Here is a 15,879-nt window from a genome sequence, read left to right as displayed (position 1 = left end):
AATGGGAAATATCAAGTTAGTGTATGACATTTTTGTCGTCTTTGACTATAACCAGCTGACAATCAAGTTTTTTAGGATCCTTATCCTCTGAATCCTATTTTGAAAACTGTTTAGTCTGTCTCTTACTGAAATTCCTACCTGTGCTGGACACACCATGATTAACTAACCGAAAACACGTGCTTCTTGGAATCCTGATGAGATAAACATTCCAGCCATTACACCTTCACTTTATTAGCAACTGTTACATTATTAAAAAAGAAGAGAATGATCTAAGCTGATGTTGTGAGTTTAATGAACAATGTAACAATCTTAGGCGTGAATTATCTTCTTGAAGCGGCTTTCTAAGTGAAGAAACATTTTGGTTTTTGTTCAATTGGTTGGTAAGGACCTATGAAAACGTTTTCCTAAGTCTCCTTACCCCTCCTCTTCATATTCGCCAAAGCACAGAAAAACAATTGTTTGGCTGCTGTCATTTACACACAAAAACCCGCGCTTCACGACTGCCACACTTTCTGAAAAAATAAAATTGAAATGAATTGAGGTTTAAATTACGTTACGAGGATTAAACTTAGAAGAAATCTCAGCTCTCTCGTGTTTACTTTATTCTTCGATGACTGGCATTAAATGCAATACACCCAAAGTCAATCTTTTACACTGATTTGATAAAATACTGGTGGCTGGTTTTGACGGCAATAGAAACATCTAGTGCCTTCCGGATCACGGGTGTAGACCATGTTATTCATGTGGAATAGGAGAATCTTTGCTGACGTCATTGTTTACAGTTTGTCCCATTAGCATGTATCAAACTATATAGCACAAACAAATGGACACCACAGAATCAGCGGAGAGCATGTCAGACTTGCTAAACAAGGCGAATATCAGTACGATTTGTTAAATATTCTTAATTTAATAATTTAGCTTTCTAAAATTCTGAAATTTGCAAGGAATGTATGTCTGGATGGCAAGAGTTGCCAACCCGTCATACATACTTTGTACAATCTTGATACTTTGAATTTTATTTTCTTGAATAAGCAATGGAACATATCATTCTCAAAGTTTCGGAGAGCACTAAGTTTCCTAACCATTTTTAATTGATAGAGTGCATTAACTTGTAGCGAATTTTGTCATTTATGCTAAATTAATGCTAATAAGGCTAAGATATATGTAGTCCATATAAGAATTTGTTAAACATCTAAGCACTAAAGATCTGTCTATAACAACCACCCCGCTACAGAGGCCAGGTTTTCTTATTCCAACGGCCAATCTTTTTCTCAAATGATTTTGTTAAAATCTTTCCATAAAGGCAACCTCAATGCCACAGCCAGCAAATTCTGTTCACACGTAGTATGGATGTTACACATCAATTACCTGTTTCTTCGACGGGTTTCCCATAAAGCTCTACTCGCATACATCTCTCGCCTTGAGTACCGCTGAGGTCAAAGGTCACTCTTGAGGCTTTTTGAGGAACGACAAGGGTGTGTGTAATTACGTGGCCAACTGGGTTTCCTTGGAAACGCTACAATAAAAGCCAATAACAACAGAAACAATAATTAACATTTGTGTTGAATTTTTACGTTGCTGTTGCACGTTGCCATACCCCGGATACGTCTCCTCTAAAGTCCCTCGACTTCGTATTGATCGCCAATATTCTTTTCTGCTGTGTCCGACAATTTTCCATGGAATTACTCCTCATAGTTACCACGTTCGCAGCCCAAGTTACTTTCATAACAGTATTCTCTGATCACACAGCATATGCGCTCAGTACACCATGGAACGATTCATTTGTTCATCATCGTTTCTTTTAATTAGCGTTGTTGTTTCTGGGAGAGTGGCCAGGTTTGTTATGAGAGCTGGAGCTAGAACAAAATTGTTACCTTAGTGATTCAAGTTTTTTTTATTGTCAAACTCAACCAATTTTAAAATTAATGAACAGCCTCCTAGTATAATTCTAAAAAAAATCGCCAACGGAAGGATTTTTTGACTGTACCAAGTAAAACGACCTTGACTGGTAGAGGTAAAGAGCGACTGCACATTTCTCCCATCTAGTTAGCAATCCTATGAGAAAAATGGTCTGTAAATAAGCTAGGCGTGTAGCTCAGAATTTAGAGAGCCCTATTGTTGAGCAGCAGACACGCTGTAGTAATATCCCAAATGTTACTTTTTTGTCTTTTCAATATACCTTCCTCTTTCCATTCTCTTCATAGTTGACCCCATCAAATGCAAGGTAGACGAATTCAGGAGGCATCTCGCATTCTTTGCCAGGCTGGCACATTTTCCCCTGGATTGAAACCTGTTGAAGTAAAAAAAAGCCTTTATGTAATTACACTTGACGGTAAATGGCAACATTCTGATTTTAAGCAAAATTCAGAGCATATAGCCTGCGAAAAACATCTTACAACTAAAAGAGAGCTAGGTTTTAATAGATTTAAAAAAAACATGTGTAGATAGAAACGATACAAATATTAAACCTGACGGAAATACAAGTGTTACAGGTCCCAATTTCAGTAAAATACGCCGAAACATACTAACACTCAACCGCTTAAAATAATTTTTTTTTTTATTTAAAACATATTTTATTCGAAGTTTGCCTCGAGAGAAAAAAGAACTCATCAAGAGGGCTCACTGCAAAAGTAAAAATAAATTGTGTTTTCTATAAAAGCAATAATGAAACACGTGAAGTAGTAATCGATTTAAGTACTTTGTCCGTTTACCTGTTACTCATTCTTTTGTTTGAATGTGAAGAACTGCTGTTTGGGAATCATTCAAAGACCGGGGTTTATAGTATTTATCGAATACCGTAACATTATCATTGACACAATAGCTAATTGTCTGCAATTTACTTTTCAGTGGTTGAAAACTGTGTCGACTTGACTTGTGCAGGGTACTTAGACGCTGTTCGGAGGACATGTTAAAAGATACGTATGTTAAACCTTTTACCTTAGTGATTGAATACTCTCTCTGAAGGTCAATGGTCAATTTCCTGATGAAATCCGTCTCATTAACACACCACGCTTTTTCTGGTCCCGCGTTAAGACGGGACTGATCCCGTGTCCCGCCCGCTGTTTCACTGGAAGCAGTTATCTGAGAATCTTTGATGGCACCAGACTCCATACCCAGGGGACGGGGTACTATAAAGCGTAAATTAGTGCAATCAACTAAAATAAAACGAATACAAAGAACTAATTTACATTCCATAATATGTTTTAGAGGTTCATCGTCCAAAAAACAGAAGACATCAAAACTTGTATAATCCATTCTTTAAACATATTCGACATATTGATGCATTCATCCATATGTTGAGAGGACAATGCTATTGTAGCGGACTTGAATCTACCCTTGTTAGGAATCGATTGCAACGTCCGACCCCGCCTTCTACGGAGTCTTTGCAATGTGTAGTGTGAGTGATAAAACATGGCGGCTTGTTGTGTTTATGAATCTGTTTGAGCTTAAGTGCCTCGAGACCCGACATAAGGATTCTTCACATTGCTGCCAACGGGGGAAATGGGAGAAAAACCGTTAGGGTCAGATTTAGAGAGCCTCGGCCCGTTTCTTGTACGAACGGAGAAAACACACTCGTCGAGGTACCACATATTAAGCCAGTTAAGTCTGTAAATCCATTTCAAAGTGACAACGTTGGCTGTTCGTGAAAACACCAGCGCTGACAGCAGCATAGAAAACCACGCCGTCAGCCATTGCACCCACAGCTAGGTGAAAAGTCAGAAAACCGGTCACACTTCCGGAAGACGTCGATGGCAAACAACCGTTCAAGGAAAACTTAATGCTTTCAAAGCGCTGCGCGATCGTTGATGCTGGAGTGAGGAAGAGAAGGCATTTTTTTGCGAGGCTCTGATACCAGTTCATTTCGTTCATCGTCAGTATGGAGCTGTCTTAAGTAAGTCAAAAAATGGAGTGGGACATCCTGTTGCCTATGGCAGCAGGACATTGACCAAGACTGAGAGAAACTATTGTATTACACGAAAAGAGCTGCTTATTATTGTGGAATTTGTGAAGCATTTTCGTCACTGCTTGCAAGGCCGGAAGTCTCACATAAGAACTAATCACGCCCCCCTTCACTCAGTACTTAAAGTTAAAGAGGGCAAGGGACAGCTAGCAAGGTGGATAGAGTTAATGAGTTCGTTAAGCTATGAGATCGAGTATCGAGAGAGCCAGCGGCAACAAAATGATGACGCCATGTCATGAAGACTTTGTAAAGGAAGATTGTGCAAATGGTTAGAGTTGCTTTTCAAAGTGATGTTTCACCTGGTGAGAGTGGCGAATTTCTGCTGCAGTATACAGAAATTCCTAAAGATAGCAAGAACTGTCTTCAGTTAGTACTGAACATTTCTCAGCCAATCACTTAACTCCATGTACCAGACAATTCAATTGGAACCGACCTGGACACGAGAGTACCTGCATGACCAGCAATTTGCAGATCCAAGCCTGAAGTTGATATTTAGTCTAGTATGAAAGACGCAAGCTTTTTCAGATTGAGGAGGTTAGATGTGTTTACTTATGACCGTCCTTTGCCACTGACATACTAGGACCAATTCCTCTGACTACCGGAGGTAATAGATTTGTTCTTATTGTCAAGGACTATTTTACAAAGTGCACTAAAAGCTATGCCGTTCCAAATCAAGAAACTGTCACAGTAGCTGAGAAGTTAGTGGGTGAGTTTGCATCGTTTTAAGTTACACCTGTTGTATCTCAAGAGGTGAATGCTGTTGACTTGAGCCTGTTGTTCTTGGTGGCTCCGGAGTATCTTACTCCTGTCTGTGGCAGCAGTCCACCGACGACACTGTTCCATGAATCAGAATCTTATGTGGAGAGTACTGAATCTGTGGTCGATATGAGAAGTGATGCAGATGTTCAAACACCTCCTCGAGCCCGGTCAGCTAGCTACACCAGCTGTTGGCCCACGCAGTACGGTGATACGGAGAGGGACCAAAGGACTCCTTTTTGGTGAACACTCTCCATAGAATGCACAGAGCCGTTAAGTTACAGAAGAGAAAAAGAGCACCAAAGCGTTATGGGGATTGGGTATAACTCTTTAATTAGCCTGTAAATTTAACAGTTTACTGCATTCTCAAACATTTCTATTTTAAACAGCATTTGTCACAATTATAATACCATGTATTTGTTCATATTAAAATTTTTTGGGGTGTCCTTACGCGGAAGGCAGTGTAATCTTAAACGAGGGGGCGGGGGGGGGGGGGTTGGGGAAAGTGAAGCAGACCAGTGTCTACCCCTGTTAGGAGTCGATTGCAATGTTCAACCCAGTCTTAAGTGGCGTCTTTGCAATATGTTGTGCACGTAATAAAACATGGCGGCTTCCTGTGCCGTTTATGAATCTGTGTGGGATTGAGTACTTGTGACTTGAGATATGGATTCTACATGTTATCTATTTGTAATTTCACTCTCTCTGAATAAGCAAAAACATATTCTTGTCAATTAAAACAGAACAATGGTCCCGTTCGGTTATCAAGTACCCTTCTAGTACATAGAAAGTATCATTAACTATTCTTGGCTGCAGATGACTAAAATGTAAATGGTTGCAACTTGAAATCAAATTCTTTGTGTCCGTATATAATAAATTGCTAAAAACGTATTATACTCTGTTCTTGCCTAGAGAATAACTTACTATTTTCCTCCCAGTGTTCTACGAGCAATGTAATATTAGAAAAAAAAAAGGTTCTTTGTAAAATATTTGAACAGTGTCTGTGACAGTGCACCTTTAACCGTCACTTTCCAATGTTTGGCTGTGGATGGCTAAGATGGAAATAGATTGCAACTTGAAAAAATTGGCGATGTTTTCATGTTTATCCTGCGTATTTCTGAATGAAGAGTAAAAAACCTGATTATAGTTTGATTTTCTAACGAGAAATCACTTTACATTTCCTCTTGGCGTTCTACAGAAGAACTTTAGTGTTAGCGGAGAAGGATCTTGTTAAACATTTCGACAGTGTTGACCAAAACGCAGAGATATCTCGGTGACAGTGCCCCTTTTATGATGGTCTAAAATTGCTGTTTATTGCTAAGAACATGGAGCAAGATAAAGTTTTACTTCTGTGCAAACAACATACAGTTACTTCCTACCATTTCTTTTGTCCTGAAGGTAACATCCATAAAACTCGACCGCCATTATTGACACGTTAGTGACCCACGAGCGCGGATTGATTCGTAAAAACTGGCTGACGATTGGTGGCTTGAAAATTACTATTTTTGCGGCAATAGACTTGTCATTAGCTGTAAATTCCTAATGAAGGAGAAAAAGAGAATTACTTGTATTGATTTTAGATGAAAGCAGCATCAATTTTTACACAGGAATTCAACTGAATATTATGAGTGTAGCAATTTATTTTGCGAGGAAAGTTTGATGTCGTGGGGAAAACTGCGAGAGGATATTTGACTCGTTTAGGTGTTTAACGTTTTGGGCAAAAGGGACTTCTAAAGTTGAGTACTCTGTGCTTGTTTCCCATCTTACTACTGTGGCTTACAATGTATGAAAGTGTTCAAATTAATGGCTGTTGGCAATAAATATAGAAAAGTGTTTATGAGTCACAAATATTATTTATCGCCATTTAGTCCTATACAGCCTGTGGAGACCAGAAAGTCATTACCTGGAGTGTACGACTGATGTATATTCATGTCACTGCGTTTTCATAGCCTTAGGTATTGTAACATTGAAGTTCCCTCCACTGTAGCCTTTGTAACCAATTAAGACCTAATGTTGACCAATATTTAAACTGCCGAGGAAATAGCCTTGTAAGCAGATAGGTTATCGCACATTTTTATTTTCATATCATTTTGTTATTTTTATGTTGAGTTTTATTAATTTACTTTATTTCTGAAGTTTCTGAGTACGCAGCATAAATGCAAAAGAAGAAATGGAGAGGAAGGGAGGACGAATCTATTGACCATACTTAAAAACATAAAGCCCAAGCTTCCACTACACAGTGCAGTTGCCTTAGATGAACATTAAGGGTCAAAGTGCTAATTTAAATAGCGATCTACGCTAGACCTTTATAATTACCTTTGCCTTGCCAGTTCTTTTTTCCTTTAAAACTTTCCAGATTATCTCGTCATCGCTAAAGGACACTTGGAACGAACTAACACGACCGTCACGTGATCCCTTGATGGAAAGCTGGAAGAAGGAAGACTTTTTCTTAAACATTTACTGAGGTAGCAGTGTACATGTGACCACGAAATAAAGGCTGTCGCTATTTAGAAAAAAGGTTACAGAAGTGCTAAATGCAAAATCGGGTGATGCACGCTAAAATCATCGCTGATATTTTTTATCTAATAGATATAGACAATAGCGTTATTTATCTGATTAATGATTTGTAAACATTACCTTCATGAGAAGAATAGATTGTTTCACGCAACATCTGAAGCGAGTTATTCTCGCAGTGTAGGTATTCCCCATTTTTAGTGTCCCTTCTAAAGGTAGGCTGTCGCAAATGAAGAAAGGTCTTTTCATTCGTTTTGCTTCGCTTACTTGCTTGTTTTTTCGTTGTCATTGCAGGATTCGAAACTTTCACTAACTTACCGCTTCAACTTGAACCCTGGAGCGGAAGTCGATTTGCAGGAAGTGATTCCGATCAAACTGAAGAAATCCTTCTTCCACCATGAACACACCCACAGAGCCAGGTCTGGAATAGTAAGGAGCATTTCCTACTCTGTTTGGTTGGGTCTTCATGTAAGACGAAGAAGATAGCTGACTTTCCTTGATCCTACCGTCTCTCATCCCCAACGGACGAAAACTGGAACACACTAGACAAAGCAGAATGAATCGATACTCTGAGGATCTATGCAATGGAACAAACCTTGGAACTCAATATTTTTTCATCCACAGAAACCTTGGTGTGTGGCCTGCTCAGTTTGGTGGCTTAGAAACCTAAGTTTACACTTGATACCGAAAGAGAGAGGAAAGTTTTAGATTCAGAGAGGATATCCCTAGGTATGTGCCCAATTTGATAAGAGTTTCATCTTAAGTTCTTACTGCTTCAGTCACAGGCAGTGAGTACCAGTTATTTTGTCTTAAAGGTAAGCCCTGACATCAAACACGTCATTATGAAACATGGTCTAATGAAAATGATAATGTCTCCCGATAATCACAAAAGCTCTTTTTAAGGCACTGTATAGACTTTTAACAATTGAAGATATGGTCGAGACAACAGCAACAATGTTGAAATCTTCAAAAACCAAACGACTTTTTTAAATTTTCGAGACATGTTTTGACGGTTCATCCGTCATCGTCATTATTACGAAAACAAGTGTTGAATTTTATAGCGCGTATTATTAAGTAACAATGCATACGTTACATTACCCTACAGAATATTACGGTACATGGATTCAAAGTTACAACGGACCTAGAATGCACGTGCACCTGACCAAAATGACTGTAGGTCAAGGTGCTTACAAGGAAAGGGTCACATTAATGTGTTTGAACTGCTGATTGAGGTCGTGCATTTCCCATTCTATGTACATAGGTTGTTTAAGCTTAACTTGAAATTTAGAAGCTGCAGAATCAAATTGAAACAATCTGTTGAACAGGAGGCACGACAAGACTCTGAATTCTGCAAATGTTTGAAGGTGTGAGAAGAGCCGTCTGAGTATAAGTGCTCGTGGACGCGCGTAGAAAATGTCGGCTGGTTTCACCAACGTAACATGCATTACAACTTGCACAAGAAAATTTATACACGATAAGCGTACGGAGCCTCTCAGGGAGAGGATCTTTCCCGTGGAACAAGTGCTTGAATTTGAACGAAGAAAAAAATAAGGTTGATATCAAAAGTTTCACAGAATCGATTGATGAGTTTACGAACATTATTCTGTGTTATACCCGTCAAACGGCCAATGTAGGGGATCTTGCCATCCCCTTCTCCGGCTTTGGATATGTAACGTTGGATTAACCTACTTAATTAAGACATGTTCATGATATAGATTCTTACGTAAGATTTCAATTAATTTCTGAATATCATTGTGTTACTGATCTTAAACGACTTGTCAAGTAAGGGGTTTTGGCAAGCCCTATTTTGTAGCAAAGAGGTGTAAAACACCGAAAATTGATAAGCACACCCGTGAAGGTCTTTTTGCGATAAGTGATTGTGACAGGGAAGTTTGGGGCTTTATTGTCTAATAGCTCATCGAGTAGGGTAGATCATGGTTAATTTCCTTCTCCATAGTGAAATGAATATTTGGGTGTTGACTGTTGCGAACTAAATAACAACAGAATACAGTTTATCAAGTAGAATCCATATGAAAATTAGCCATGTGAAATTTTTCGTGTTGAGCCAATGACGTCACTTCCTGTCATTTGAGCCAAGCGGCCTTGTTAACTTCTGGAACAAGGCCAAGTAATGGCGGCCGTAAAATCTCGAATAAAAGGCTAAAAAATTACTTCTAATCGCCGTAAAGGATTGAAATTTGGTTACATCAGTAAGAAGGTCATATTCTATACGAAAATGCAAAAAGATGGAAAATGAGATTTTCGTCCCAGGGGCACTTTAAACCAAAAATGGGTTTCGGTGGTCGCAAAAGAGAAAAGTCTTTTCAGATCAGAGGCGATGAGTTTGAAGCCTGGATTTCCTTTGTTGATGTAATTGTCCGCCAGGTCAATACGTTCAACCAAGGGAATGTTGGCAAATATACTCTCCACATCAAACGAGACCATATAATTCCCCTCCATGGAAAACCTGTGCATATCACGAAAAAATGTGAAGTAGTATCCGAAGCAACGTGCTCAGATGGAATGTGTGGTTGGAGAAGGTTGCTTACAAATTTTGCCAGGTTGTAATTGAGGCTTTCCTTGTAGGCACCTTGACTAACAACCATTTTAGTGCACGTGCATTCTAGCTCTGTTGTAACTTTGAATCAACGCAACGTAATATTCTGTAACATCATGTAATGTACGCATTGTGACTTGCACGCTATAAAATTCAACACTTGTTTCATAACCGTCACACTGACGATGACAAATGTACCTTCAAAACATGTCATGTCGTTTTGTTTTTGAAGAATTGAACGAAAATTTTCCAATACTACTTTTCTAACTTTGCTCTTTGCTTTTAAGTTGCTTCAGGTAGCCAGATTTGGTTGGCTTGTCTTTATCCACACCTCTACAAAGTAAACTTTATTTTATTGTGCTTGTGTTCTTTTGTTTGTTTCCTTTTTTATTACGTCAAGGTAGAAGCTACTAACCTGGTGCGTAGTGCACAAAGGACGAGTATGCTTGTTCAGTTTGTGGCGCTGCATCGGGACTTTCATCTTCCCAAGTGTACTCTACTGTAACAAAGATCGACGTTTCTGCAGTCTTCCCAGATGAGGTTATCTTCTGCTGATCAACATGGAACTTGACAGCGAGGAAAATATTTTCACACGGAGCCAGTTGCACAAACTAGAATGCAAAAGGACCATTATCAGCTGCATCCTTAATTGGGATGACACTTTATTAAACACTTTTTAAATTATAATCTAAAGAAAAGAGGTCTCTTCTCATGGGTAAGTCCGAAATTAAAGAACAAAGTCAGTTATGTTGTTAGGTTATCAATTTCAGTGAGAAAATCGGATCCAAATTATCCTTCCAATACACAGAGCTTGAAAGGCCTTCGAAAGCGACGCAAGATTTTTTAGTATTACTACGTTAGGTTAACAGTCCAGTTTAACTTTGCTGGCAGTTCAGAATGAACTACACTTCCATTCAAGTGTGATGTTACCTTCACAATTAAGGCCGATTCTTGGTCAACCAAGCCAGTGTATTGAGGTCCATGTATTGCTTGAGCAGAGTTGAATTTGAGTGTTGAAGGAAATGACCACCTCACAACAATGTTAGCGGCTGCCCCTCGAGAACTTGGTTTGTGAGCAATGATAAGGTGATTGGTGACTAAGCCACTGTCGAATAATGAAAACGTCATAAAAAAATAACTCCTGGTTAAGATAAAAAAAATTGCAAAGAAAAGCTAGAAAAAGAGAGTAATAAATCGTTTGTTAGATAAACCATTTATTTCTTGGCATGTTATGAAATGTTAAAGACCAACTACTATATGTAAAATATCGTTAATAATGTTAAAAACCAAAAGTTGCATTGGTTATACATAATATATTGCTATCCTTTGAATAGTCTTTTGAAAAAGCTTTCAGGTTGAGGATGAGGCGTATTCTAACATCAAAGAGATTTGTATCTCTAACGTGATCTTATGTTTGCAATCCAACTTAGAAAAAACGACACCCACCTTTGCAGAATGGGTTCAGAGAGATTGGCCAACGACACCGTCACGTCAAGTTTAGGTTTTCCTCCGCTTCTAGCAACACAATTCTCTTGGGAAACAGCCTAAAAGTGGTGGAAAAGTCAATGATAAACTTTCATGCAGACGAAGAATTTTTGCTGTAGTTTCACTTTTAAGTAGATATTGTTTTATTCCTCGTTCCTAATACGCATATATAAATACTGTATTTAAGAGAACCGCTAACCCTATATACCACAACGAATCATATTTCTACTGAATAATTGTTTGAAAGACTGCGATTTAAGGCCACGTCCTCCTTCATACCAGACGAATGAGATAACCACTACGCCACCAAGACAACCATGCTGGTAACGCAGTAATCAAAGGGGTCATTGTGCGCTTTAAGGATGCGGGTCTCCCGGGGAAATTCTCTTTCCAGTTGACAGGGTAGTGGAAGCCTCCACATTTGCAATTCATTTGAGGATCACGTCAATGATATACAACCCAAAGACTACCAATTCAAGTGGGTAACAGGGCAGGATCCAGTGAAGGAAACAGGTTATTTTCAATTGATAAATATTGTATATGAGAGAGCCACTAGCACTAAACAACCCAAATTATGAAATCATATCCTTTCTGAATAAATGTTTGAAAGAAAATTCGCTCTGAGTTAGATTTTAACCTACATCCCCCAGCAAACTGGTCGGGAGTGATAGCCATTACACCACCAGTACTAAAGCTTGCATTATGGTTTGGACCTACCATCCCTTGTCTCCAAATTAATAGTAGTAAAAGCAGTGCCATCGTAGTCTTTCAGATGAAACTAGTGGTTTCACTCCCTAAGAGAATAGAGGGAACGCAAGAAACAGTTATTGTTTTATGTACTTAAAACAAGGAGGCCATTTCTACATTTACAATCAATTTAAGTTTGTAAAATCGCAAGATATCACACCAACTGATAAAATAATAATAACAATAATAATGTTAAAATCCAAGAGTTTAAAAGCATGCAATAATATGAAAACTGAATAAAATTATTACGGCAGAGTATTAAAAGCTATCGAGCAACTCAGATCTAAAACTATCTAAGGACGTTATATTTACAATGTCTTTGGGGAGGGAGTTCCATTCGCTGATTGTTCGCCGAGGAACTGCAAACTTAAAAGAGTGGTGGGTAGCTACTGAAAAATCGGTCAATTTGTGGGAGAGTTTATACACAGTAAAAGAGTAGCTCCCTCTGGTTCTTCTTTCACTGTTTGGTTTCAGGTGGGCAGCTACTGGAAAATCTGTCAGTTTTTGGGAGAGTTTATATATAAAAGATAGTCTGGCGGTTTTACTTCTAGTGGTTAGGGTTTTCCCGAATTAAGTTCCTGCAGCATTTCAGTCATCCTTGCATATGGGTTGTAGTTGCCAGTGAAGAATCGTACTGCCTTTCTCTGAACTCTCTACAACTTTTCGATGTCCTTCTTGTAGTACGGATCCCCATTCGGCACTTCCATATTCGAGGGTTGGTCGGACTAAGGTCTTGTACGCCGTTAACCTTACCCATCTGGGACAGTTAGATAAGTTTCCAAGGACTATAGATGCTTTGCTTAAGACTGTGGATTTTTACAAGTCATTCAACTAGCGTGGTAAATACTTAGAAAAAAATCCAAAAAAAAGGCAGAAAAGAAAAAACATAAATGTTGAAAAGGTAAAAAATGTTACTACACGGCATGTACCTTAAAAATACCTTACCATAGCTACAACACAAGGAGAAAGAGATCAAATAAATTCTTGAAGCAATAACTCATGTGCTCTAATCAACATTTTGGAGACAAAAATGCAGAGTTGAAAAATGGCAACCTAACCATCTATAAGCTGCATTCCATTCCGACCCAGTCCATCTATGGTTACAGACAATCAGGATAATTTTATTACACTGGTGGTAGTTCACAGCAAAACTGGAACATCATTTGCAGGTTTCTATCAATATCAAAACGTTTTAGAGTCGTACAATAGTCGTACAATAGTCACTTTGGTTTGCTTTTTATATATTATTCCAAGGTATTCATGAATTTTTCGGACACCAGGACAAATAATATTGAAAATAGCGTTGTAGCTATAGCAAGTTTTATTTAAATTCGAATAATATGCAGCGTATGTTAAGCCTGACTGAATTTTTATTCCAAAGTGGTCTGCGTGTCTTGTAAATGACGTACTCTTCGTTTCGAGATTAACTTCAAGACTTATTACTGATAACCAACTAACAAATATCAACCGCACAACCGTTCATATCATTCGAATAGGGCGGAAACAAAATTACCTGAAAATTACCATCAGTAGAACCTACAAATATCAAAATAGACCTCTAACAAGGTGGATTCATGATAAGAAATATATATGAATGACGACGGCATTCACGTGCCGCATGAGTATTTGAATTTGAATTTTAGAGCTTTTAAAAAAGCTCTAAGGACAGGACTTAATTAGCAAAACATCTGCATATTTCTTTATATATATCGTGCTCGTTGTAAAAATTCTTATCACTTCCCCCTGAAAGTTTTAGCCGAAACGTTGGGTTTTAAACATTTAGTTTACATTTTCTCTAACCCTCATAACGTTTTATGGGTCATAATTTATCACAAAATTACGTGAAAAAATACTATAGGTAGGACCTTCAAACATTGCGACATTTATTACGATGTTTTGTCTTCGCAGTTTACTACTGGACTCATCAAATATGCTTTATACAAAATTGCCATTGAATCTCGACTCCCCGTTGATATTTATTATCATATTGTAAAATGTTTGACTAAATGTTTGGAAACAAAATAGGCGGTCGCTACAGCCTGTTTAATCTCTCTAGGTACATAGTTCAAATGAAGTTAATTCCATGTTCTGATGGATATTTTGATGTTAGGAAATTTGCAACGTAATAGCAAAGAAAAAATCTCGCACTGCCTTGTTCAGCCGTTTCGTAGATGCAAACACTTTTAAAATATGGCGTGCGTTATTTTAGTCGCTTAATCTACCGTTCAGTAGAAATATGAGTATATAAGTATAAGTAGGACCTCCAAATATTACGACATTTATCACGACGTTTTGTTTTCTCGGTTTACAGCTGGACTCATCAAATATGCTCCACAAAAACGTTCCATTAAACCCCAATTCCCCTTTGATTTTCATTATTGTATTGTAAAGCTTTAACTAAACGCTTCGCAAGAAAATAGGGTGTCGTTACAGCCTGTTTAATTTCCCTACCTCCATAGAAAAAAAAAATTGATCAATATAAAATAAAGTTCAAATGAAGTTCAATCTACTTCCTGGTGGATATTTTGATGTAAGGAAATTTGCAACGTTATGGCAAAGAACATATCTCGCACTGCTATTTTCAGCCGGGTGGATGCAAACACTTTTAAAATATGATGTGAATTATTTTACTCGCTTAATCTACCTTTCAGTAGAAAAATGAGTACATTTTACAGAAAGGGAAAGGGCATGAACTTGATACATCTGACACACTTAATATTGTAAGCTATCATCAAAACTCTCCATGAACAAGGTAACCGATAGCAATAACCAAAGCTTCAGCGGTTTATATTTGTATGAACTTAGAATAATATTCATATTCATTGAAAATGTCCACCTAACCTTTTATAAGCTACATTCCATTCCGACCCAGTCCATCAATGGTTATAGACGATCAGGACAATTTTAGCACACTGGTGATAGTTTAAAGCAAAACTGGACCAAAACGTTTTTGATGTTTTGAAATGACACTTTGCCTTTGAGCGTCAGACAACCGTCACTTTAATCTGCTTTTTATATATCATTCCAAGGTATTCATGAATTTTTCAGACACCAAGACAAACAATATTGAAAATTGCCAAATAGCGTTATGACTGAGACTTTCTTTTTAACGATTTCCTTTGTTGTTTAGCATCAATTTATTCCGCAAATATAAGATATTAATCATGAAACGAGGTCTACATCACATTCTACAAGTTTCATTTAAATTCGAATAATATGAAGCATCTGTATGCCCCGGCTGACTTTCCATTTCAAAGATGTCTGCGTGATTTGTAATTGACGCTCTCTTCATTTCGGGGTTAACTTCAAGACTTATTACCGTAACTAACTAACAGATATCACCCGAACAACCGTTCTTTTCATCCAATTTGGCCGGAAAAAATTATCTGAAAACTATGAGCAGTAGAACCTTCAAATATCAAAATAGACCTCTAACCAGGTGGATTCATGATGACAAATTTATCATATGAATGACGACGGCATTCAGTTGCCGCATGAGTATTTGAGACAAGACCTAATTAGCTAAACATCTGCATTTTTCTTTATATATATCGTCCTCGTTGTGAAAATTCTTATTACTTCCTCATGACAAAAACTGAAGTTTTAGCCATAACGTTGGTTTTTTAAAAAATTTAGTTGACTTTTTTTTAACCAGAATAACGTTTTATTTGTCATTTTTCACAAAATTACCTGAAAATTACTATAAGTAGGACCTTCAAAAATTACAACATTTATCACGACGATGTTTTGTCTTCTCGGTTTACAGCTGGGCGCATCAAATATGCTCTACAAAAACGTTCCATTGATCCCTAATCTCCCGTTGATTTTTATTATTGTATTGTAAAGCGTTTAACTAAACGCT

At 37.8% G+C, this 15,879-nt stretch overlaps 1 protein-coding gene across 2 annotated transcripts in view; it reads right to left on the bottom strand.

Moving 5' to 3' along the window:
* LOC146483429 (uncharacterized) overlaps positions 1-14,985 on the bottom strand; it is a 33,068-nt gene extending 18,083 nt beyond the window's left edge. For both annotated transcript variants that reach the window (XR_014863786.1, XM_085105655.1), the window contains exons 1-13: positions 14,859-14,985; positions 11,988-12,064; positions 11,232-11,329; positions 10,716-10,890; positions 10,201-10,396; positions 7,547-7,770; positions 7,031-7,141; positions 6,094-6,253; positions 2,938-3,128; positions 2,180-2,290; positions 1,369-1,516; positions 419-512; positions 139-191 (exon numbers count right to left, since the gene is read on the bottom strand). Coding sequence is in view for 1 of the 2 variants with exons in the window: in XM_085105655.1 (XP_084961781.1) it covers positions 139-191; positions 419-512; positions 1,369-1,516; positions 2,180-2,290; positions 2,938-3,128; positions 6,094-6,253; positions 7,031-7,141; positions 7,547-7,770; positions 10,201-10,396; positions 10,716-10,890; positions 11,232-11,329; positions 11,988-12,029 (1,603 nt within the window). In the remaining variant the exon portion in view is untranslated. The remainder of the gene's footprint in view (positions 1-138; positions 192-418; positions 513-1,368; positions 1,517-2,179; positions 2,291-2,937; positions 3,129-6,093; positions 6,254-7,030; positions 7,142-7,546; positions 7,771-10,200; positions 10,397-10,715; positions 10,891-11,231; positions 11,330-11,987; positions 12,065-14,858) is intronic.
* Between the last annotated feature and the right edge of the window lie 894 nt (positions 14,986-15,879).

This window comes from Pavona decussata, unplaced genomic scaffold (genome assembly GCF_977016875.1).
Source record: "Pavona decussata unplaced genomic scaffold, jaPavDecu1.1 SCAFFOLD_38, whole genome shotgun sequence".
Classification (NCBI taxonomy): Eukaryota; Metazoa; Cnidaria; class Anthozoa; order Scleractinia; family Agariciidae; genus Pavona; species Pavona decussata.
Note: the sequence above shows the minus strand (reverse complement) of the source record. Positions and strands in the feature narration are given on the sequence as shown.